The sequence below is a fragment of the Anopheles coustani genome, chromosome X (genome assembly GCF_943734705.1).
Source record: "Anopheles coustani chromosome X, idAnoCousDA_361_x.2, whole genome shotgun sequence".
Classification (NCBI taxonomy): Eukaryota; Metazoa; Arthropoda; class Insecta; order Diptera; family Culicidae; genus Anopheles; species Anopheles coustani.
The window spans coordinates 14,437,442-14,461,433 of NC_071290.1; the positions used below are offsets into that span (position 1 = coordinate 14,437,442).

Sequence of the window (23,992 nt, forward strand, 5' to 3'; positions counted from 1 at the left end):
TCCACATAGGAAATATTCTTAGCGAGGGAAAAGAAATCAATCATTTGTTTCTCGTGAGCATCCAATTTAGAATCGGTAAGGATAAAATTCCACCTACCTGCTTCAATATGATAGTTTGATGGCGCTCGATTGAAGCATGAAGCTTGAAATTCTTCTCTCTATCTAAATGAATTGAACTACCGTATAAGTTATCACAAATGTTTTATTGATTTTATCTGCATACATTTTTTACAATATCTCGAATGCTCTGCTTATCACGCACGTCGTGGAAATACCTGATAAATTACCAAGTGTTTTTGCTAGTTATACAAACTATATGTCATATATGTCTTTAATGAAAGAGTCTTAATGTTCATCCAGCATCGAATATAGAATCGGTACAAATTTCGAACAGAAAGAGTTTGATGGACCTCGATCAATGCATGAAACGTTACAACTTTAAACTCCAACACCAGCTAAGTATCCAATACAATTCGGTAATGTTAGGCAACGGACTATTGTACTGCTTTTCAAATGAAATACAATCATATTTGAATAAAGTGATAATGATGATGATAAGCCCCATCTTAAGATATTTCTGAGCAGTAAACTAAGCAAATCACGAAGTGATCAAAGACCAACAAGCTCTTTTTCCTTGCGTACAGCAGTACCACAATTTTCTAAAGAAAGAAATCGTGGAACCACTCTTCTGATTGCATGGTCAAACAATGCTCTGTGGCGTGCCTTGTCCAACATATTATTGTAGCCGGTATCTGCAAATTATGCAAACCTTATCCGTGAAACAGTTGGTCACTTCGAAAAAATCATCAATGGGTAAATTCGAGGCATCTACCACGTGATTGCACGAGAGCGACTGATGCAGTTCCCACAAAAAGATCAACTTCTTGATTTGAGTTAAGATACTTATCACCCTTATCCCCGTAATTGCATAATGGATGCTCTTGGTTTTCTTCTTCGTAGACCTAGAATTTACAAAACCTACTCTAGCTCCATGGTTTTGATTCCCTTTTTTTAACAACTGATATTACTAACTATCACGGTTTCTACAGAAAAGGGATCTCGCACAAAAGTATCTGGTGAAACCAACCCAGGTAATAGAAATGCTCTTTTGAACACAAAAACTTATCATTTTACATAGAAAATGTATAACACGCTGGTTGTAGATGTGCAAACATGATTTGGGCAATAAAAAAATAATAACAATAAAGTTTGGCGATTATTTCTCGCTTGGCCTTCTAGGGGCAAAACAATAGATTTTAAAGCTGTAAAAGATAGGACATTCTAGTTAAAATACGCCTGCTGTTTAATCGAGGTATAAGAAGACCTCGATGTAGAAGAGGAGTTATAGTTAACACCTTCAGGCTCAAGCAAAGCAGTACGAAAGCCATCCGCATGCATGGGCAAAACTGTGAAGAGGTTAATACAACAACTCGTAGAACTAGTGGACAAACTAATCGAAGCAGCGTGGCGAAAGATCCATCGGATCATATCGCAAAAAACTATGAATTAACCCACCCAATCCCTGAGGCTTACTAAACCTGCATCCCTAGAATAATCGACGCGATAAAACATAAATCACGCTGACTAGGAAGAGTGTGAGTCCGAAAGCTGCCAATATTTTATCGGTGCAGTCGCGGCGACTGTATTTTTCGAGCAATTTGTGCGACTGCTTTATCGTGCCAGCCGTTTGCAGCAGCTCATCGGCCGTACTCTGCACCGTCGCGCTGTTTGCGACCAGCAAATCCAGCGTTGCCGCGGACTTTTGTGTCGTCTCGAACAGCTGCTGCGAGATCGAGTGCATCCGTTCGGTGACACTTTCATGCTGCATCAGCAGCGCGGAGCTGCGAACCGCTTTCGAACCGAGTGAGCTGGTCGTGTGGCGCTTGCGAACCTCACTCGCATCCGGCCGCAACGCGAACAGTTCCTCCTTGTTGGCCTTCGAGATCTCCAGCATCGCGGTAATATTAGCTTTCCGGAACGCTTGCTGGGTGCTGCAATAGAGGACATCGTTTCGAAATTCCCATCCGAGGTGTTCCCGTATTGCCTGAACTTACCTGAACAGCTGTGCGCGATACTTCTCAACATCTTGCAGAATAGTGCCGTCATTTTCATCGTGTGCCAGATCTTCCAGCTGCTCGATGCATTTTCGTAGTTCAGCCAACTTTTCCCGGCCCGCTTCGTTCAATATTTCCAGTTCAACAATGGTGCCACGAAAATTGTTGATATCCTGCAACGAGGTGGAGATAAAGATGCCCCGTTTAACACTGCCTGCAAACTGGCTTCCCAAATATCATACCATGATGATCGCTTTCACTCGCAAGTCTGTCTCCAGCAATTTCAATCGCAAGGAGCCAAGCGTATAATCCTGATTCATCGCAGACGACATCTTTGTTGACGACATCACATCCGTAACACAAGCACAATTGGGGCACCATCAACAAACACAGTTCCTCGATTGTACCAATGTTCTTTTGCTATTCACTATATCCAGAAAATATACCAATTAGCAAATATGAAACTGTTTTCCACGACAGCAGTGGGGTCCAGCGATGGCTGGTGTTTTGACAGCCACACCGGCAGCTTTGGCGTTGACGAATGCTCGTCGGTAGCCAAATGTCAACAATTAACTGACTGTAAAAAATGGAAATTCGAATCAACCGTTGGCGATGTGTTTTCATCGGCAAAAATAAAGGAACGTGTTTGCTATCAATTACACGTAGCTTCCTAATCGCTTTGATTATGCTAACCTTGCAGCTGGACCAGAATTGGCAGACCGTTACTGACCTAGTTTAGTTGTGCGACGATGACATGCGCTTGACCTTTTCGATTAGGGTTTTTTTTTTCTATTTAGAAACATATTTCTGGGCACGCATAAGATTGTTTATGTTTTTACAGGAGTTTGAAGGATTCGTATTACGATTTGGTAAACAGAAACGTGTCCCCGTACGCGTCGATTACAACCCGTAGTAAAAGGGAAACAAACACAACCCGCACACACACACACGTAGGCATACCGATGGAACCAGCTGTTGCGAGCGGGTTGTGCTCGGAAGCTCAACAAGCAACCGTCAAGAAGACATTTCGCTCACTTCGCCGCGCGTGGAACGTCGATTGTTGTTTGCATTTGTGGCCAGGCGGCGGCAGTCACACTAATCGCCTACACACACCAGCTCGGGGCGCGGGTTTTGTTGCCATGACTAGTTGGGCACGGGCTCGTTCCGGCATCATTCAGTGGTCGGATTCCAGTCCATTCGGACCGTGCTTTCGTAAACAAAACCGAAAAAGAAAACCAAAAACCGTGCGTGCAGCAAGTCTCCCACCCTTGGCTTAGCGGGCTTAGGTAACGCATCGAGCGAAAGTAAACAAACGCCAGCGTGAAAAGCGGTCCAGCCAGACTCCGGCAACGGAAGAAGCGCCCCCCCGTCGGGAAGAAACCCCGCTCCACAGTGTCTGTGATGTTGTGACCCGTTGGCAAATATAGCTCTGCTCGTCCGCTTGACAGCTTTAACATTTGTGGACTGCCGTGGTGCATCGTTGCTATCCGGTTACCGGAGCACGCGTGGTTCCTGCCCGTGCACGGTTCAACGTGTTGTCGCCCTTTACTTCACCAGCGGTCCAGTATTCTGAAGGTGAACGAGAAAAACGAATTCCGGATTTCTTCACTCTCCTTCCCTCCACGCCCCCCTACTTCCCAACCGCACTCAACCGCTATCAACTTATCGAAGACGGTGGCTCGCGTGGCTGCACCAATTTTGCGACCACTACCGATCGGCAGACATCGGGAGAAAGTGCTTGTGAGGCGTGTTCTCCGGGCCAACGCTGCGCAGCGGATATCCGATCGCACATAGTGCGACAGTTGTACGCCAAACGAATCGTGTCGGTTCCAGTGTTCATTCGCAGCAACCAAACTCTTTCCCATCCCCGGCAATGTACATCGGTGGCGTTGAAGGGTAAGTCCCTCTTCCTTTACTAATCCCCTCATGGACAGACGATTTTCCCTTTCGATCGTTCAGCATCAATAAGAAATGTCTGTCCAGTCTTTCGCCTCCGTTTTTCACTTACCCAGCGGCTCAAAAACAAACCGTTTCCAGGGCACACGTTCACGTTGTCGGACAGGCCGCATGTGCATGCTTACGTGTTAACAAGTCTCTGTATTTTTTGTGTTTTGTATTGTGCTTGGCTTCCGTCTGAAAATCGTGCCGTTTTGTATAAGAGGGCGCACCCAGGCGAAAGGCCCACCCCGACGGCCATGTCCTAACGGTCTGCCAGTTTGAAGAATCCCACTGCCACCCGCTGTTTCGTCATACAACCGAAATGCAACCGAACGAGCGTTTCAAACGTCGAAAACTGAGGTGGAAGAAAAAAACAATATCCAACCCAAGCATTTGGAAATGGCGCAAAGCAGCCATAGGCAATAGGTAATGGATGGAAAACCAGCGGCACAGGAGGGAGAAAAGCTAACAGCTGAAGATGGAAAAAGAGTCGTTTCGTAAGCAAACGGCAGCGGTTTCGGTGGAAGAAATTGAACCACGAGGCAAAGCCTTCAATTATTAGAATGTAACGATCGCGGGCAGGCGTAATGTAGATGAAACCGCGAGACAGAACGTCGATGGTAGTCTCAAACAATTTTGAGCAGAGTTAATAAACTGGCGGAGGACCCCTCCTTCCCCGCGCGGCGGCGGATCCGTTACTATCCCTCCCCCTGAAAGTTGCCTTGCTTGGTGCTCGGTTTCAAGGTGCCCCGCTGAATTCCATTCACTTTCATTGTGCGGCCGCAAATTGTATCGCCAATATCGCGACAAAAATTGCCCGCCACAGGTTTGCGCGCTATCAGCGAAACCGGAAAAACGCACAAACGTGCGCGTGTTGGTGTGGTTTTGGCCTACGAACGAAGCGAACCATTTGGTAGACATTCTTTCCAATCTCGGCCACGCTCAGCTAGCCAATTGTAGGCAATTGTTGAACAATCCTTTACCTCGTCTTAGCCGGGGGCTTGGGGGTTTTTGATACGCAAACAAACTGGCCGCTAAGTTGATTGAGGCTGTCGGTATCTTGACCGAAAGGCGTCGCTTGCAAATCAAGGGGAAATTAAGGCTGATCGCACGGCAAGTGGCAAGTAAGCTACTCCATTGGATGAGAACTCGTGTAATTACAAGTTGTCAAATAAAAACTATTTCGTTTTCGTGATTTATTTATTAAACTTAGGACTTATGTTACGAAATTGTTATTCTGTTGCCTCAATGATCGATCTTTTTAATTATTGAAGATCAAACCATGGTAAATTAAATTTCATAACTTTCTGTGTACTTGTGTGAGTCGTTTACCGGAAAGTACTTGCCAATTGCACACCAATTCATCATCATCATCATTGCACTTGCCACTTGCACTTGCCGACGTGCGAATCAGCCTTTACTGCAAGAGCACGACGCGGATATGGTTACCTCGCAAGTAAAGCTACCATAAAGATAAGCCCTTCCTGTCACTACTTGAAGAGTACAAACCAAACAATTCACCCCCAGAAAGGGGAATAACATTAGGCAAAATCAATTAAAAATGCACCCCACCCTAATAATGCAAAGTTATGAAAACAAGGTACTTCAATGCTAATGATACTAATGCGCAGTAGTATCAGGAATATGTATTAGATAGGGTAACAGCGGCTATCGCACAGATTAGCAGGAAAACAAAGAACGTTTATACAGTAAGTCAATTAAGTATCCCGACAGTCACCAAGCTTAACTTTAAACCTTGCTATCTCAGCAAATTAACGATCCAGGACAAAACATTTCACAGATAAACCAACATGATGAGCAATTTGATATTCATTTCGCCAATATAGTGTATTTAATGTGGCCTTCATTTGACCTTTGATAATAGCTTCCGAGTACTCAGGCTTTATTTCTATCATAGTACTTCTACAGAGATCTGTTTAGCCCAAGGTTTTACCATCTACGGCCGGTTGTTCTTTACTTTACCGGGCCAATGTTCTTTACTTTGATCTCGCCAGTGTAAAGAACGTTGCACCAACACTCGGTTGGTCTCAAAATGTTTTGTTTTTCGATTTCCCGGCGTTTTCCCTGTTTGACTAAACAATCCAATAATCGCAAAGGGTAATTCTTACATGTAAATCTGTTTCCCGAAGAATCTCCACAGTTTCCGTCCCAACTAAATCACTGACGATCGAGACGCTCCATTAGCCAAGTTTGACAATTCTTAGAGTATAAAGCTGTTCGTGACTTTTCAAGCAAACTCCTTTAGATCGTAATTAGAAAAAAAAAAACAAATGTTAACGTAATTAGTTTCCTGACGTCAGCACTTGTTTACGTAGTTTTACTGGGCACGTTCATGATTTGCATTAAATCTTTTTTGACACCAGATAACTAGAAATAATTCCTGGTAAAACACTCGATGTATTGAGACTTCAAAAATCCGATATTTTTCCTCAATAGAATCAGGTGTTCGGATACTTTCTTGGTTTCGACTTCGGACCTTTGTGCAGTTTTCTTAAAAACCATGTGAACTTCAAGTAACCATCTCAACTTGTAAAGCGCTCAATAGGTATGCCCTTTACATGTTTGTCCTAGGTCATGTATTAGCTACATTAAGGAGGCTTAGAGGGAAATTTGATGACTGTTACGTTTATGACTGAATACTTGTTTGGCTAAGTGTATTTCCAATGCGCTTGATAAACGCGAGGCTTGATGTACTCCGGCTCGATGGCTATATTCATTAGACGAAAAAGTAACAATCCAATATGGCGTTGAGTGATAATTTACAGCCTGTCCTATCGCAGGCACATGGCGACCACTTGTTCTTTCTTTTCACCCACACCCTTTCGAATTTCGTTCCATATCACGCGAGCACAGAGCAACTTCCGCGTAATTGATGATACTCTCCCGAGCCCTTCCCCACACCAACCCTACCTCTTACGCTAGTATCCACGTCAGTGATAATGACCCGGTGCGAATCTCGTATGGTTTTAGGACCAACCGCGAACAGGGTCTTTCTAATCAACCCGGCTTCGACAATAGCATTGTTTTGCGAAAATCGATGTTGCCGCCAACAATCGATCTTGATGGGCTTAGTGCACCTACTGCACTACTTAGATAGTCGGCTTTGGCTTCCCGCCCTTATCGGGCCGACGGCGATAACCGCCCGGGCGACGATGTCGGGCCTGAATGTCAAGATCGGCTCGAATGACCGCCACGCGAAGAGGGGAAACACAAACGGGCAGAGCGGGTTGAAAGAGTTATGACTCTCCTTCGTGCAAGGAGGCATCATAAAACATGCACAGCGCGAGTCATTTAGATGCAACAACTCCGGGGAAGGGACAAACACTTCAAATACCGTGCGAACTACGACCAGATGGAGTTGCATTTACGTTGAGGCACTTAACGCACATTATTGGGCCCCATTCGCGAAAGTCCTGATTGATTGGATGCATATGCGTCAATCTGTCAAAGGTGTGGACATTAAGGGGAACGTTCCCAGGCAAAGGCCATGTTAACAAGAAGCATCTAAGTTTCAACCCTTCTCCTTAGATTTATCAATAGAAGTAAATATTTTATAGAATTTGGCATCATTCTTCTACGATCGACCGGCAATAAATTAAATGGGTAATTTTGCTGCTCACTATAAACATGAATGCCGAGAAACAGTCGCTCTAAACTAGGGGTCGGCACACGTTTTCGGGCCAGATACCTTAAAGGATAATGTGTTTAACACGTTCCGTACCAAGCGTTTTAGCACAATTTTTAGTACAATTTTTCAAATTACAATTTGTTTATAATTTAAAACTTAAACCGATTGTTTTCGAATGCCAAGCAAAATGTTAGCTTCCCAATAATTTATATAAAATATTACAATAATTTTTATGTTGCATTTTCATTTATTTATGGGTCAAAAACGTTTTAGAACTAGAACTGCTGTCACCCATATTTGGGTGACGCGGTACGGAACGTGTTAAATATTGTTATACTTATTTTCGTTGAATTTTAATCAACATATAAATTTTGGTTTATTGTAAAGTGAATTGATTTTTGATAAATTGTAGTTCAAATTAATCCTGTATACAAATTATTTTTAAAAAGCTGACGTATTCTCTAAGTAACTAAAATTACTCAGTTAACAGTGCAACGATTTCTTTTGTGGTGACTCTCTTCTATTTGGACCAAAAGTGAATTTAGATCAATTGAAAACAAGCAAACAACATCAACAAACATCGATGAGTCCGCGTGAAAGCTTATTGATTTTAGGAAAAAAGTGTTCAGCAACATGATTTTGTTGAAAAGCATAAAAAATGTACCATTGTTTATGGTTTTGCACAGGGGCCCCGCTCATTTCTCTGTTCCTTATTTCCTTTATTATACTGGTTTAACATTACTTTTTCTTTTCCGTTTCCCACTTTCCAGCGGTGCCACGCACTCCACGCTGGTGATCTGCGATGAAAGCGGCCGGATCGTGGGAAAGGCCAAGGGCCCGAGTACGAACCACTGGGCGGTGGGGATCCCGGGCGTGGCGGAGCGCATAGATGCGATGGCGCGGGCGGCCAAGGCGGAGGCCAACCTGCCCGCCGACCAGGAGCTGACGGCGATCGGGCTCTGCCTGAGCGGCGCCGAAGCGGAGGACACGAACCGCGAGCTGGAGAACTACCTGCGGACGCACTACCCGACCGTGGCGGAGCGGTACGTGGTGTGCAGCGACACCATCGGCAGCATCCACGCCGTGTCGAACCTGGGCGGCATGGTGATCATCGCCGGCACCGGCTCGAATACGCTGCTGCGCAATCCGGACGGAAGTGCGCACGGTTGCGGTGGCTGGGGTCACATGATCGGGGACGAGGGTGGTGGTAAGAGGGCCCGCACGAAGCACAGCACAACGGCTCGCGGTACTAATGTGGCTTTTCGTTTTGATTCCCATTCCATGTCGTCGCTCCGAAAGCCTGGTGGATTGCGCGGAACGCGATCAAGACCGTGTTCGACCATCGGGACAACCTGCGGTGCAGCAAGCTTCCGGTCGAGCGTGTCTGGGAGCTGATCCAGCAGCACTTCGGCGTGCGAACGCTGCACGATCTGCTCGACCACTGCTACGGGCGCTTCTGCAAGACGACGTACGCCGGTCTGTGCGCCCGGCTGGCCCGGGCGGCCGTCGAGGAGCGCGATCCGCTCTGCCTGAAGCTGTTCGACGAGGCCGGCCAGTGTCTGGCGCAGTCGGTGTGCGCACTGCAGGCCAAGATCTCGCCCGACCTGCTGCGTGACGCCACCGAGCTCGACATCGTGTGCGTCGGCTCGGTGTGGCTCAGCTGGGACCTGCTGCGGCACGGGTTTGTGCGCGAACTGCAAGCCCGCCACTTCCCGTACGATCTGCGCCTGCTGCGGCTGGCGACGACGATGGCGGTCGGTGCCGCCTACCTAGCGGCGGACACGTACAAGCTGAGCCTGCCGCGCGACTACACCCGCAACTACGACGTGTTCTACACCCACCGGGCGCTTGCCAACGGCAACGGAACCGGCAAGCCCAATGGCAACGGCGTCCCGCTGTAAACATTCCCAAGCCCGCCCTGCTTTCCTTCTTTCTGCACCTACCGTACCTACGTGGAATTTTTCGTTCCCTTGTTTTACCGTTACGCTACGGATGAGATTGATTGTGTGATAAGGAAGGAACTAATTACCGACAAGAAGTCTCCGGCGAGCCGCTTGATTTGTTTGTTTGCATCTTTTCATCTTAAATGTGCTTTCTTCCAACGAACGGGAAGCGCTACACTGTTGCAGTGTGTGCCTGTATGCTCGAAGCAGCTGTAAGAACCTCGAGAAAACCACCGAACTATAGTTCTGCGAGCGAGCCGTAAGCATGCCGAAGCACGTACTGCGCCTATAGAATTGGTTCCGGTTTCCTTTTTAGTACTAGTAGATTTAGTTGATTTGTTGAGATTGTTTTTCATCGATTATGAGTGAAGCAGTAGAATAGTTGAAGCATGATGAGAGAGCGAAAAAAAAGAAATCCCCAGCCCCACTTGGAATAAGTGTGACGATGTGATTTTAATAGAGGCAGTATTCGTTTTTAATGCAATTAAATAAAATCTATACGCAAAACGCACCACGAAGGATTTGCTAACAAACGATCCGATCGCGCGCGCACACATACACACGTACACACGGGGGCAAAAGGTATCCAAATCACAAGCAAACAATTGCCCTCTACTCCGACGCGTCTTCCGGGACTACTTTCACGGTGGTCAGCTGCTGTCCGCGGTGGATCGAGATGGTGAGCGATTTCGTGGTTCCCTGCAGGACGTCGTACACGTCCGAGCTGGTCTTCACATCCTTGCCGTTGATGTGCGTGATAATATCTCCCGGCTGCAGGCCGCCACTAGAAAGGAGAAAAAACGATGCGTCAGTAACGGGAATGCCTATTGATTAAAAACCCCGATCGTGCAAACACTCACACGTGCGCCGGCGACCCCTGGATCACTTTCCACACGAGCACCCCGCCCCGCACTTCGGTGGGGAAGTTGTGGCTGCGCTGCTGCAGCTCGCGCAGGATGTCCGGCGTGAGCGAAAGCATCGTGATGCCGAGGTAGCGCCGGAACGGGGGCCCATCGATGGAAGCGCGCCGACCGGACGGGCGATCCCTAATTTTGCCCAGGAACTCCTTCGCGTGGTCGATCGGTATGGCGAAGCTGATGCCGGGCGTCACCTTCATGCTGTTGATGCCGATCGCTTCCCCGTCGAGGTTGACCAGCGGGCCGCCCGAGTTGCCGAACGTGATGGCGGCATCGGTTTGGATGTAGTTGATGTCCTTGCCCCGCAGACCCAGCTCCTGCGAGGCCCGGTGCGTCGAGCTGACCACACCCGCCGTGACCGTGTTGTTCAGCGCTAGCGGGCTGCCGAGCGCGACCACCCACTCGCCCGGCCGCAGATCGCTCGAGTTGCCGAGCTTTAGCGTGGGCAGGTTGCTGCACTGGATGTGCACGGTAGCCAGATCGGACGCCGGATCGACGTGCTCGACCGTGCCGGGGAAGGTACGTCCGTCCGGCAGCCGCACGGTGACCATCGTGTGCGGCTTGCTGATGACGACGTGCGCGTTCGTGAGGATCAGCCCGTTCGAGTCGATGATAAACCCGGACCCGTTCGAGACGGTCAGCGGTTCGCGGGTGAAAAAGTCCACATGCTGCCGGTCGCGTATCTCAATGTAGACAACGGCCGGTGCGGACAGCTCCACGGCATCGGCGATGAAGTTAAATTCCTTCCGCCTACTCCCGGCGTTGCTCGCACTCGTGCGGGCGAACACCGCCGGCACCAAATCGCACCAGCTGGCCCGGGTTCCCTCCCGGTTTCGTGTTTGCGATAGTCCAAACAGTCCCACCAGCGCTACCGCCAATCCAATCGAATATCCATCGTACCGACCGCTCCTGTCCTCCTGCTCCCTGTGACCGCCTTGGCTGGTGCTCTGAACCGTACGTACGCCGGATTGTAATGGAATCCGGATCGCCGCCAGCACACTTCGCTGATAGTTCACCGCCCGAAGTACGCGAAACATCACAAACGTTTGTACATCTGAAAACACCACCAACAATTACTGTCTGCCGAACGGAGGGATTTTCTCGAACGAAAGGCTTCCTATTTACAAACTCCTGCCCGGATCAAAACACTCACTGACAATTGTTTACGTCAGCCGAACAGCTGGCTACGTGTACGGCTCTGCCTCACGCACACATGTGTGTGCAGCTAGTGTTTAAAGTACAGCATGTGTTCCAGCCAATGTCGATCGTGTTGTGGAGGGATCGTTTCAACACCGTCCGTGCAAATGTATCAATGAATTCATCATGACGATTTAGCATGGAAAAATATTGACACCAGCTCTTCCAGCACGTACAACAACAACGGTTTCACAACGTTTCGTCTATTGCAGCCGTTTAAACTGGTATAAGCGTTTACGTTTTGAAAAACCGAAACGGTAGTGAGCGGAAGGATCTGGTTAACGTATTTCTCAAGGTGATTCCTTTGAGATATAAACGAATGCTTTTACAGAAACGTACCTGTAAACAACAGATATATTTGTGCCTGCGTAAAGCTGCGCCAGTGTTGCATTTTCTAACATTTAAACAACTCAAAACCCATATGATTTTTCACATCCTAGAAAGTGGCCACCGTAGCCAATGGAATCTACCAAACAAAACGATTAAATTAATTATGAAAACATTTGGTCCTTTTCAGTACGTCGTACAGTAAAGATCAGTACTTGGATCAGCTTGCTATGTGCGTCACTACGAAATGCAATCGGAATTGGTCGGTGGTCAGTCAAATGGAACCAACATTCTCCGCCAAATGAAACCGACATGCAGATTTACTTCTACGTAGCGAAGCGTGTATCGGTAGGATGCTGGATGCATTCCAATCAGCGCAGTACTGGAACGTTGTCACGTGTTGCCATAGAACGTGATGAGGCGTTGGCTATATGGAAGCCTCCATGATAGTGTTTTTTGTGCTTCCCAGCCATTCCTTCGAGCGGTTGTTTAACTTTGCCTCTGTTTTGCGTTGTTTGTTAGGTGTATTGTTACAGTTTCGTTGTTGTTTGTTCAGCGTTCGATAGATTCGGTTGCTTCATCGTGCAGATTGGGTTTTTGGGGTGACACAAAACAACAATAAACCGTGACGCTGTAAACGGGACGGCCACGTTCGAAACGTTCAATCCCACCGCGCCGAGTCGGATTTACTCAGCTTGGGTGTTTGAATAAACAGAGTAGACTCTCCGTTGCGACGGAACTGTCGCTTTCCAGCCGCCAGATTCCGCGCCAAATCCTTGGGCGATCTTTTGGAAATTTTCCCTGCGATAATGGCGCATGCAGTCGCTACACGTAGCTGTAGCTACGTGGACCGTTAACAATGTGCGCGATATGGTGCGGTGCAATCCCCCCTTGGTTTCACCAACCCGGCAGCTCGCTGTTTTGCTAGTACACAAACATACTTCGCAGTCCGAAATACGTCGCCAGTTTGTTTTCCTTTGTGGTGTGTTTGCCCGCGGGATCGCAATATGGCGATCGCTTATAAGACTCGGTGGCGGCACGCGGCGATACCCATTCGGCAGTCGGACGTACCATGGAGACGGTGTTCACCAGCAAAAGAATATTCCTTAACAGTGCCAGCCGGGCGGCGGAGGTGTTCGCCGGCGGGTTGGTCATCTCCGCCATCGACGGCAAGGTGACGCGCGTCCTAGACACGTGGCCGGCCGCGGAAAGCTACCTGAGGGAGCACGAGGGCGAGCTGGAGGTAAGCTACTCCGGTTAAGGAGTTCCGGAATTTGGTTTTTGGGTTTCCAAGCTGACCCTCCGTTCCGATTAGCATTTCGACTTTGGTGACCTGCTGATCATGCCGGGCCTGGTCGACACGCACGTGCACATCAACGAGCCGGGCCGGACGGAGTGGGAGGGTTTTCACACGGCGACGAAGGCGGCCGCGGCCGGTGGCTTCACCACCGTCTGCGATATGCCGCTCAACTCGATCCCGCCGACGACGACCATCGCCAACCTGCGCACCAAAATCAACGCCGCCCGTGGCAAGATTTTCGTCGACGTGGCGTTCTGGGGTGGGCTGGTGCCGGGGAACGGGGGCGAGCTGCGGCGCATGATTGCGGCCGGTGTGATCGGGTTCAAGTGCTTCCTGTGTCCGAGCGGCGTGGACGAGTTCCCGCACGTCACCGAGGAGGACGTGCATGCGGCGGCGCGCATCATGGAGGGTAGCGGGGCGGTACTGGCGGTAGGTGCAGTCGGTGTGGAATACTCCCAGGTGTGCTTTATTGAATGTTGGACTTTCCTCCACTCCAGTTTCATGCGGAAATCGACTGCCAACAAGCGGGGACCGGCGCGGGTGAGGGTGAGGGCGATCCCTACAAGTACCGTACGTTCCTGGAGTCCCGGCCGGACAACATGGAGCAGCGGGCGATCGAGCTGGTGTCGCAGGTGGCCCGGCAGTACGACCTCCGGACGCACATCGTGCACCTCTCGACGGCGCAGGCCCTGCCGACCATCCGGGAGACGAGGCAGCACGGGGGCCGGCTGACGGTCGAGACCTGCCACCACTACCTGTCGCTGGCGGCTGAGGACGTGCCGGATGCGCGCACCGAGTTCAAGTGCTGCCCGCCGATACGCAGCGGCGCCAATCGGGAGCTGCTCTGGCGCGCCATCCAGACCGGCGACATCGATCTGGTCGTGTCGGACCACTCGCCGAGCACGCCCCAGATGAAGCTGCTCACCGAGGGCAAGCGGCAGGGGAACTTCCTCGAGGCTTGGGGTGGCATTTCCTCGCTCCAGCTCGGACTACCCCTGTTCTGGACCAGCTGCCAGCAGTACGGGCTGACGCTAGAGGACACGGTGCGGCTGCTCTGCACTGAGCCGGCCCGCCTCAGTGGGCTCGACGCGTGCAAAGGCCGGCTCGATCCGGGCTACGATGGCGACCTGTGCGTGTGGGACCCGGAGGGCACCTTCACCGTCACCGAGAGTATGATCGAGTTCCAGCACAAGGTGACACCGTACCTCAACCGGACGCTACGCGGCGTCATACACGGCACGTTCCTGCGCGGCTTCCCAATCTACCAGCGGTCCGAGCCGGTACCCACCTTCGGCCCCCCGCTGGGCAACATCCTACTCCGGTCCGACAAGACGACCGCCTCGCCCGAGGGACGCCATTCGCCGGAACACATCCACAAACCAAAGCCAACCGTCCGAGGGTCAGAGAACGAGCTGGAAGATACCATAGACCTATAGGTACTCCTAGGATTAATATAAGAATTCAAAAATAGGAATTGAAATACATGTATAATAAGGAACCCTTACCGAAAGATTCCTGCTGATAAATTCGCACACATCACTGCCAAAAACCAATAACGCGTTGGGTCAACGAACGAAGGTTATGGCGGTTATCGAATGGGAAGCTATCGGTCAAAGTTGGGACGTTTCGTTACACAATGAAACGAAACGAAAGAAGAACAAAGCCATCGATTGTAGACACAACACAGAATATATAAGAATGATATTCTAGGCACAGCAGAACAGGCCCCCATATGCCGCTTTATCGTCATCACCGCGTACATCACCGGTTCTCATACGATTAGTCAAGTTATCGCGTCTGGTTTGTACCGTACTTAGTCTATTTGGTCGGGCACCCAACGCTTGCTGGGGGCACCCGATAACCGTGGTGGGCTCGGCCCCGATTGGTCTAGTCACGTTGTTACTGTCGATCCAAAATCGCGAATGAATTTCGATTAATTACGAACCTAGATTACGGCTAACGTAGGGTGAGGCTGAGCAAAATGCACCACGCAACCAAAAATCTTTCTTTTTCTCGCAGTCAAATTAAAGAACAATGCTCGATAATGAATGACGATCGATCGATTCTCTTCCATTTCTTTGGTAACCAAAATTTGACCATGACGATATGAAAACTCTTAAAATATGGTGTGTCAAAACAGGATAATTTATTTCCGAAGGATTTTTTACTTTCTATCTCTGGAGGATTATGAATCGATTGCTTGCAGTATTCTTGAAGTTTGAAACACACTTTGAGGTACTAGATGAATCTCTACTTGATTTGTTCCTAACCGGTTGTTCCCACAATTGTGGTATGGTTCCAATAGTGGTATCGTGTGTCTATAATGGTGGTTGTACAGCAAACTCGGTAAACACTGAATATATTTTGACTGTAAATTATTTTTGAAGCATACTTCAAATATAACGTAAAATGACTAGAATGCATTGTCTTGGTCATAGACCAATGCATTGGAATCAAAGACCAATGAATTTTGCAGTGACTTGGAGCCTTAAGGAATTCGTAGCATACCTGATAAATTCTTAATATAAATTTTGGATCCCTAGTTTATCACGGAGTTTGAAGGTTTATTTTTTGAACACTCCGTAGAAGGTCAAATAAAATGTCATACTAGAACAAATATCGCTATAGTATGTACTTCGATGTAGAGCTAGGATTTACACTACAACCTCTATTGGTACTAATACCTCTATGGGAGAACTTACCCTTCATTTCGGTGTATATTTACCCAACCGGTGCATCTTGCTCCTCTTTCCCCTATATACTCGATAAACCCTCGCTAGTTCCTCGCATGGTCTACTCTCGTATGCTTTTAGCAACCGAGAAGCGGTGGATATTTTCGACGTAGCTGCCCACAGTGTGAAGAGTGTGCTCTCCGGTTTCCGATCACATTTGCATCTGGTAAAAGTGTTCAGAACAAGATTTTAAAGGTTACAGCGACAGCTGTGTTCGCCAACAATTCGATAAGCGGTGAGTAACTTCCAAACTTCCCCCTCAGTAAGTCGGTTCCTACAGGTGTCCATTCCTATGTTAAGCGTGAAGGACACGCATTTTATAGCGTTTCGAATTGCAAGCAACTGCACAGACATATAGATTGTTCTCTGCAGTTTTGTGGCAATAGTAAGGGGATATCGATGTTAATAAAATTTATCACCATCCACAATGAGTTCCTCCCTACAGCTGCAGGTTTGCAATAGTTATTTGATTATCATCTTGTGCGAATCCTACCTCCTACGAGGCTTCGACAGCTTCGTCCCAGCATCCACGCTTTCGCTGATCTTTCTCCTTTCTCCTCCCACTCACGCTCTCGCTCTTTCTCCTTCGCTTTCTTGCTCTTTCTCTCGCGCCTCACGTTCCCGTGCCCCCTCGCCTGCGCTACTGTTGCGTCCGCCCCGTTCCCCGCAAGTGCAAAACCCGTTTAAACACACTGAAACCGTGCCGCCGGGAATGCAGGGCCTTCCACGAGGAAGCCTTACGAATATGGAAGATATATTCATGTATTCACCGAGTCATTCAGCGAGTCGCGCGACATTGTTCCACCGCCATCGCCGCGGCTCGCCTCCCTCTCACCACCACCACCACTACCACCTGGTGGATCGGGCATCGGGCTTCATTCATCCTCCACCTTCACGCCCACGGGCATTAAAAGCACGGGAGACCACAATAACGAATGAAAAAAAAAACAACGCAAAACAACCCCGGCCCCGCGGGTTTGCCTGTCACCCACCACGGTAACGGGTTTCCGTGGTCTTCCCCGCACACCCCCAATAGCTTCCCACCACCACGTACCCCACTTTAAACCCACCCGCTCCAGCCCAAAACCCCCGAATGCGCGCACGGAAAGATCAAATGTCGAACAGTCGAATGATTTTCGCCATGAGCGCACGCCAGCGAGCTTCACTGTCGGTTGGCGGGCCAGCCAGGGGAAAGGGGACGGCAAGGGGGGCAGACATAAGTTAAAGAGGTGAAATAACAACAACAACAACAACAGCAACAACAACACGAATCTTCAAAACGCGAGACATAAATTTACAGTGACCAAGGGAGCCGGCGAAGGGGGAGATTATTCGCGTGGTGAAGCATTTGTAAAGTCATATGCGTTGCCCTACGGGGTGGAATGGGGTTGAAGAGGGGAGAGGGCAGGGGCACCCAGCGACGAAACACAATTTTTTGAGGCTTGACCGAATGACATCCGAGCAGTGGCCGCCGCTATCTGCTCGTATGGAAATGTTGTCAGTGGTCTGAGGTTCTCAGATGTCACCTGTAGGACACGCTGTTCTAATTCAATGAAACCACGAAACTACTTTTTAAGTCACAGAAGAGGATGATGATGCTTCAGATTGCCGATACTACCTGTTTTGGGGTAAAGCGCTAACTCCAGAATCTGGTGATGCCTCACTTTCTCTGCCTTCTTCTATTCGACAGTCTACGGTTTTTTTTTGGAAGAGAAATCTTGAATGAACAACACACGGTGAGCTCACACCATTCTTGACCAGTCTGGTAAGAAACTGTTTGAAACGAGAACTTGTGAGAAGGTGATAATTTAGACACTCCTGACAGGAGAACCTCCTCCGGTTTCGAAGGCTTCTGCTCGCTAAGGGACTCTACTTAAGGCTAATGTACTTGTCGAAGTGTTACTATACTCTACCTCTCGGGAAAACCTCTAGGGAGTTTGCATTATCAGGTCAGGGGGAAGTTTTGCGGTCGCGCAGATATCGCTACTATGCCTCCACTTTTTGCACCTTCTTACACCTCAAGGCACCCGTCGCACCTGCACCTCCTCCTTCTGCTCCTTGCGGGTTGTCCGATGCTCGATACACCGTACGAAAGCTCCTCTCTGCCACAAACCAGTGTTTAAAGGCAAGCTAAGGAGCTGCTCGGGTCCAGTCTAGCCTCGTCAGTGCCTATAGCTCCCTCTCTGTCTCCCTACCGCCCCTTCCACCGGCCAACGATTCCTCGAACCATCTTCCCCCGGGGCTTGCGGTGCTCGGTTTGTCACTCTGTCCTTATCGCTCCGCGAGGTCTCCGGTGTCGCGGATTCCACCCGCTCTTCACCTCCCCCCCCCCCCCCCCCCCCGTCCCTCGTCCTACCTTTCCTCATCCTTCCCGCAATCGTTCGTCCGCATGTTCTCGCGCGATCTTGCGCGATCTCTCCCTCTCCGCGCGCGCTCGCGTGTGTGTGTGTGTAAGACGATTCAAGACGATGTAAGGCTTATTGGCAGCAGCCAGAGGAGGCAGGCAAAACCAAACCAGCCACCGCAACGTTTTAGTGGGATGAAGTTTGCAAGCAAAAAAAACAAGGAAAAAAATATTAATAAATACAACAACAACCAGAAACGATCAGCAACCCTGCCGTAAAGTGACACCGTGCCACACCACCCTTGCGGTGCACCTCACACACACACACACACCCTGTGCGCCGTCGTGCTGGGCAGCAGAAGAAGAAAAAAGAAAGAAAACAACACAACAATAAAAAAAATGTGAAAAAATAAACGCCGTCAACAACCACAAACAGGCACGAGCGGCAGCTAAGTCAAACAACAAAAAAGCAACCTGGTCCCCGAGCCGTGCGCGAACGCGCGGGTATCGAGTATCTCGCGGCGATCCGAGCCTCGGCTCATTCAAATAGTTTACGTCGAACGGACCGGACCGGGTCCGATACGGATAGACACACGTTGCGCGCGCGCGCGCCCACTATTGCGCTAGTTCCCCTCGTGAGACGGTATCAGCCTGCCACCAACCACCACGCGCACACGTTTGGTGTTATCGTTTTAATTCGTCGGTTGGCCAGGTGCGTGTCTAGTAGCAAGCAACCGCTGCAACGAACCAGTGTTTGCAGGAGTAATAGTAACAGTAGAAGTAGTAGTAGTAGCAGAAGTAGTATCTGCAGCAGCCACAGAAGCCTAACAGGCAGCGGTCCTTTCAAGGTGCCGACCACCTGGCGCGCACTATCGATTTCGCGTTTCCTGGTGACGTTTGTGAGAGCTCTTTGCAGCCTGCATCGCCGCAGCTGACTAGTGTTGTTTGGATACCGCGTACATCCTCCCCTATCAGATTCACATCCGTCCCCCCCATAGTCTACGAGACTTGGTCACTGTCGTCGGTTCCGTTCCCCAACGGAGTAGCCATCCATTTTCTCTAACCTACCCGTGAACTTTAGTGAAACCCGCGACAGTAAAGTGGTTTTAAACCCTGCTACAAAGGTTAGTGCCAGAGGTTAGTCGAGGCGATCATGGAGCTACAATCAACAGAGCGCTGGCTTGAACCAAACCATCGGAACTACGCTGAGGGAGTATTCTTGGAACGGTCGGCTAGCTCATCAATAGCAAACAGCTATTTTGGACCGACCAGTCTATGACTAGTGTAGAAGTTACGGCGCATATTCCACGCGCCTCAGCCGCTAATCACAAAGCGCACTTGATACCGCAGTCTAACATAACAAGTATGTTTAGACATACCGACAGAGTCATTCAGCAAACACGACTCCTTGCGCGGCTCAGCAAAGCTGTGACTGAGGGTAGTTCATGTTTTGTATTTGGTCCATCAATGTCCGATTTAGTACTGATAAAGTCGTAACAGTACTATACGATTCTGAGATTGTCCAGAGTACGTTGTGGGTAATTAATCCCAAGCCGAGCCAGACAAGGAGCAGTTGCGCAACTGGGCCCAAGGCAGGATAACTATTCGAATCACTACTGGGGAGGGTGAATTCACTCCAGAATTTTAAGGTATCATATGATCCTCCAGCCTAAACTTCTTCTGTCCATAAGTCGAGGTTTTTTCTATTGAATTTTAAATGATCCTCTAAGTATACTGCCGAAGCGAAGCAACTGCCCCTCAGCAAAGGGGGTGATAAACTCGAATGCTGCGGCCACGCTTCCAGTCACGCAAATGCCACTCGGTAAAACTGGCGCGCTTGCGCCCGTGTCGGTGTTTGCATACTGCAATTAGGCGTACGCGCGCGAGCCACCAAGAAACCACTTTTCCACATTCCACAAGACGGAGATCTCCCTTTCGCGCGTGTGCACACACACACACACACGCACACATGGACGGGCTAGCAATCCTACGGCTCGATAGCACACAGCCCGGCCCCGGCCCTGCAAGTTCCCTGTTTTGTCTGCCCGGAAGGTGTGTAGCTGCAGGATATTCCGCGCACGGGGCAGGGCAGAAGCTGCGAAAACTAGGGAAATCGGCCCGCTGTTAGGTATCCCGCTTCTTCATTCTGTTTACCCCCGCTGGCGTAGACCGACACTCCCAGTTTTCCTGCTGCAATAGCGAAAATTTGCATCGAAAGCAACTTCTTGAGACGACGGCTTTCTTCGGTCCATGTAAAGTACCGAGCTGTTTTTTGTCGTCTCTTTCTCTAAACCTCTACCTCAGGGGGAAGGGGGGAGGTGACATTCGACGCGCTGTGTGTGTGGACAACGCCGTACACACCCAGTTTAATCATGCATTCAATCTGTTCTCGAAGTAAAATGTAAATCCGTGACAAGAGCTATTAAAGCCGTAGCCAGCTGTTTCTAAGCCACTCAGGCGAAGAGCGACTACATTGCAATTAATCACTAGTCTCCGCCGAGCTTGCTCTCCTGCCTGGCCCAACCTGAAGTCAAAACTGGTACTTTGCCCGTTATAGCCCCCCGTCCCCTTCCCCAATTCTTAACTACGTAGTAGCTTCCAGCCTATTTGCCTAATACCCCCCGGTCGGTCGGTCAGGGTATAGTCGGTTTGCTTCCAGACTTGTGCCAAATCTCCACCGCACAGCCATAGGCGCTCATACTGCCGCCTTTAAAACAGCCCAGGTTGCGTCGGGGTGTTGGTCCGAGCCACACTCACCGGTCTCGAATAGTCAGGTGTTCGTTGCGAACGGAGAGAGATAAAACATGCGACGCAATACATCGCAGCATTCAAAAAAGGAAACTTGTTTGGCGAAGGAGCTGGGAATTAAGAAATAGTTTCCCGGTGTGCCGCTGGCTAGGTGGCGTGGACAAGATCTGTGCTAGAACTAGTTTGAGCAAGATATACCCGAGCGAGCAAACGAAAGCAGGGGACGGTTGGGGGTGCAAGAGCGGCGGCTCCTTCGAATCGAGTGGGGCAAAAAAAAATCTGTGTGGACTGGAATCAGCTTTTAACTTCTTCTAACTTCGCTGCCGCCCGCCGAGCGTCCAGCACGCTCTCAGTGGATTCGAAGCGAAACTACCAAACTCCGTCACCTCGCTAATTATATTCAAATTAGTCACCTGCGGCTGCAGACACATTTTGACTATCGTATCTTCACCTTTCCCAGAGCCGGTTACGATGAAGTTCGCGAAGCTGTACAACATGAGGAAGGCACCGAACGTTTGGTGGGTGCCGGCGAAGCTGATGATCCTCGCTGCGGCCATTGTGGTGCCGGTAGCCGCAAATCGGGAGCATAAGGTAGGCAACGAGAAAGACCCTCGCTCGGGTGTAGCCAATGTCTAATGGCTGGAAAATAATAATAGGAACTAACCTAACCTGTGTCCATCGTTCCGTTCCCTTTTCCCCAGGTTCACAATATAGTCCTCTACCCGAACAAGCAGTCCTGGTGCACAACGCGCAACATCAGCCAGGTGATCACCGAACCGGGCTGCAAGCAGGTGACGATCGACAACAATGTGTGCGTTGGGGCCTGCTTCAGCTACTCCATCCCGCACACCGAACCGTCGGATCCGGGCGAAGTGATTGGCCCGTACTGTGACTCCTGTCAGCCATTGAACTATACGCATATATTCGTAAGTTGCTTGAGGAGCCTTCCCACCACCTGATGTTGGCATTAACGGTAGTTCCAATCTGCGCAGGTTAAAGTTGATTGCACCGAGAACCCGAACATGAAGACCCCGTACCTGTTCAAGCAGGTGGAGCTCATACACAACTGCTCGTGTACGGCCTGCGAGGAACAGTCGGCGCGGCGCAACGGCCACAACGGTGGTCACGACTCCGCCGATAGCTCGCAGGAGCACAAGTCGCAGCAAAGTCCGCTGGAATCGGGCGGTGTCCAGGAGCATCACCATCAGAGGGGATCGGCCCACGCGGGGCACACGGCGACCGGATCGGGCGAGTCCGACGCCCATCCCGACAGCGACATGATCCAGGACGACATCCCCGAGATACTGGAGGTGGTGCACTACAGCGAAAACGATACGGATCTGATCCGGCACACGCCGGTGCACGACTTCCAGTCGCATGACAGCGGCACGACGTACATGCAGCAGCAGCAGCTCAACCACTACGAGCACAACAGCCACACGGACAACGTGAAGAAGCTGCTGCATCAGAAGATCACCAAGCTGCTGCACTCGATCGAGGAGACGAACTCGCAGGCCGACCGGGAACAGCTGATCGAGATGATACGCCTCATCAAGGGTACCAGCGATCGCAACTGGGACGAGCTGGTGGACAGTCTGCAGTCGGAGAACTCCATCCTCGACTTTAACCGCCTGCGCTCCGAGCTGGTGGAGGACGAACCGTTGGGTGTGCCGTTTGGCGATCGCAGCGTTCCAGCTGCGTCGGGGGAGGACGCGCAGGATACCGCTAAGAACGGCGAAAGCCTCCAACAGCGGGACGATGCGCCGGCGCGCAAGCAGCACCACGCGCTGCCACCAGAGTACGAAGACCACCAGCGGTTGATGCAGCATCAGTACGACTCCCTGCGTCATCTGCACGAGCACAAGGTTGGCCGGGGTCAGGAGCATGCCGCTGCCGGTGATGCACCCGGCACCGCCTCGGTTGGCGAGGAGTCGTCCACAAAGCAGCAGCAGCAGCACCATCACGCCCATCACGTCGTCGGTGAGCGGGTCGACGCCCATCACCATCTGGAGCGTGGCCCACACGGTTCGCTCGTGATCCGGGCCAACGAGGAAGACCAGGAGATCCACCGAAGCCGTCAGAACGGCCACGACATCGAGGAGAAAATCAACATCCACGCACACGAGCTGAAGCCGAACCACGCCGGTACGGTCGTCACGTACGACAGCCACCATCCGGCGTCCTCGGGAGCGGGCGATGGCAGCAGCCGCCAGCACCACCAGCACACCCAGTCGCACCATCCGCACCACCCGCACCACCACGCCGGACACCATGCGCACGGACGCAGCCACGAACACCGAGGCGCACCGCAGGACCACGTCGACCACGGTCACCATCAACAACCGTCCCACCAGGCCACCGTCCCAGCCGATCCCTAGGCGCACACAAGCAAAATCCAACTCTATCCCTCGTTCAAAACCACCGTTCCTTCCCCCATTCTTCCACCTTTGCGCACCCACCTCTGATACCGCTTTATCTTTCTCGGCTACAGGAAAAGCTCACTGCTAGCATTATTAGGCATGGTTCGAACGTTCGCTTTACAATTACATTAATTTTTCTAGTCGGGGTTTGTTTTTTGTTTTCATAATAATATTAACAACGCGCGCAGTGGCACGCGAAGAAACGATGAGAGAAAAATGAGAGAAAAACAATCACAACGAAAGCGGGAAATGCATATTTTCGAACCCTTTCCGTAGCACACCCGCCCACCCCCACCCTCTTCCACCCAATCGGAACTGGTATTTTGCTTGACGAAACCGATTCGATTGGAAGCAAAAACTGAACGCGAAAATGTGGCTCAAAGCTATTAGGAGTATTTATTACAAAATTGAACAAACCAGAGC

General features: G+C 50.2%; 5 protein-coding genes across 5 annotated transcripts; 3 read left to right on the forward strand and 2 right to left on the reverse strand.

Annotated features, from left to right (window-relative positions):
- Positions 1–554: 554 nt before the first annotated feature.
- Positions 555–2,548, reverse strand: LOC131269283 (vesicle transport protein SEC20-like). Its single transcript, XM_058271633.1, has 3 exons — positions 2,297–2,548; positions 2,055–2,227; positions 555–1,991 (listed from the first exon to the last, which is right to left on the reverse strand). Exons 1-3 carry the CDS (start codon positions 2,399–2,401, stop codon positions 1,547–1,549), a joined length of 723 nt encoding a protein of 240 aa, XP_058127616.1. The 5' UTR covers positions 2,402–2,548; the 3' UTR covers positions 555–1,546.
- A 742-nt stretch (positions 2,549–3,290) lies between these two features.
- On the forward strand, positions 3,291–10,058 carry LOC131269282 (N-acetyl-D-glucosamine kinase). The gene is made up of 3 exons (XM_058271632.1): positions 3,291–3,950; positions 8,412–8,848; positions 8,941–10,058. Exons 1-3 carry the CDS (start codon positions 3,928–3,930, stop codon positions 9,540–9,542), a joined length of 1,062 nt encoding a protein of 353 aa, XP_058127615.1. The 5' UTR covers positions 3,291–3,927; the 3' UTR covers positions 9,543–10,058.
- Positions 10,042–11,642, reverse strand: LOC131269279 (serine protease HTRA2, mitochondrial). Its single transcript, XM_058271626.1, has 2 exons — positions 10,445–11,642; positions 10,042–10,368 (listed from the first exon to the last, which is right to left on the reverse strand). Exons 1-2 carry the CDS (start codon positions 11,536–11,538, stop codon positions 10,197–10,199), a joined length of 1,266 nt encoding a protein of 421 aa, XP_058127609.1. The 5' UTR covers positions 11,539–11,642; the 3' UTR covers positions 10,042–10,196.
- A 1,455-nt stretch (positions 11,643–13,097) lies between these two features.
- LOC131269323 (allantoinase) lies at positions 13,098–17,400 on the forward strand. The gene is made up of 4 exons (XM_058271675.1): positions 13,098–13,268; positions 13,341–13,754; positions 13,823–14,646; positions 17,358–17,400. Exons 1-4 carry the CDS (start codon positions 13,098–13,100, stop codon positions 17,398–17,400), a joined length of 1,452 nt encoding a protein of 483 aa, XP_058127658.1.
- Positions 17,401–21,620: 4,220 nt separating this feature from the next.
- Positions 21,621–23,527, forward strand: LOC131269325 (sarcoplasmic reticulum histidine-rich calcium-binding protein-like). Its single transcript, XM_058271676.1, has 4 exons — positions 21,621–21,740; positions 21,851–22,075; positions 22,142–22,837; positions 22,901–23,527. Exons 1-4 carry the CDS (start codon positions 21,621–21,623, stop codon positions 23,525–23,527), a joined length of 1,668 nt encoding a protein of 555 aa, XP_058127659.1.
- Positions 23,528–23,992: the final 465 nt, after the last annotated feature.

Coding starts and splice junctions, on each gene's coding strand:
- LOC131269283 (XM_058271633.1), bottom strand. CDS start 2,401: ATGTCGTCAACAAAGATGTCGTCTGCGATGAATCAGGATTATACGCTT. Junction 2,228..2,296: donor GAGTGAAAGCGATCATCATG/GTATGATATTTG, acceptor ACCTCGTTGCAG/GATATCAACAATTTTCGTGG. Junction 1,992..2,054: donor TATCGCGCACAGCTGTTCAG/GTAAGTTCAGGC, acceptor CCTCTATTGCAG/CACCCAGCAAGCGTTCCGGA.
- LOC131269282 (XM_058271632.1), top strand. CDS start 3,928: ATGTACATCGGTGGCGTTGAAGG. Junction 3,951..8,411: donor TACATCGGTGGCGTTGAAGG/GTAAGTCCCTCT, acceptor CCCACTTTCCAG/CGGTGCCACGCACTCCACGC. Junction 8,849..8,940: donor GATCGGGGACGAGGGTGGTG/GTAAGAGGGCCC, acceptor TCGCTCCGAAAG/CCTGGTGGATTGCGCGGAAC.
- LOC131269279 (XM_058271626.1), bottom strand. CDS start 11,538: ATGTTTCGCGTACTTCGGGCGGTGAACTATCAGCGAAGTGTGCTGGCG. Junction 10,369..10,444: donor CAGGGGTCGCCGGCGCACGT/GTGAGTGTTTGC, acceptor TCTCCTTTCTAG/TGGCGGCCTGCAGCCGGGAG.
- LOC131269323 (XM_058271675.1), top strand. CDS start 13,098: ATGGAGACGGTGTTCACCAGCAAAAGAATATTCCTTAACAGTGCCAGC. Junction 13,755..13,822: donor GTAGCGGGGCGGTACTGGCG/GTAGGTGCAGTC, acceptor CCTCCACTCCAG/TTTCATGCGGAAATCGACTG. Junction 14,647..17,357: donor CTGGGCAACATCCTACTCCG/GTCCGACAAGAC, acceptor ATAAATTTACAG/TGACCAAGGGAGCCGGCGAA.
- LOC131269325 (XM_058271676.1), top strand. CDS start 21,621: ATGAAGTTCGCGAAGCTGTACAACATGAGGAAGGCACCGAACGTTTGG. Junction 21,741..21,850: donor CCGCAAATCGGGAGCATAAG/GTAGGCAACGAG, acceptor CCTTTTCCCCAG/GTTCACAATATAGTCCTCTA. Junction 22,076..22,141: donor TGAACTATACGCATATATTC/GTAAGTTGCTTG, acceptor CAATCTGCGCAG/GTTAAAGTTGATTGCACCGA.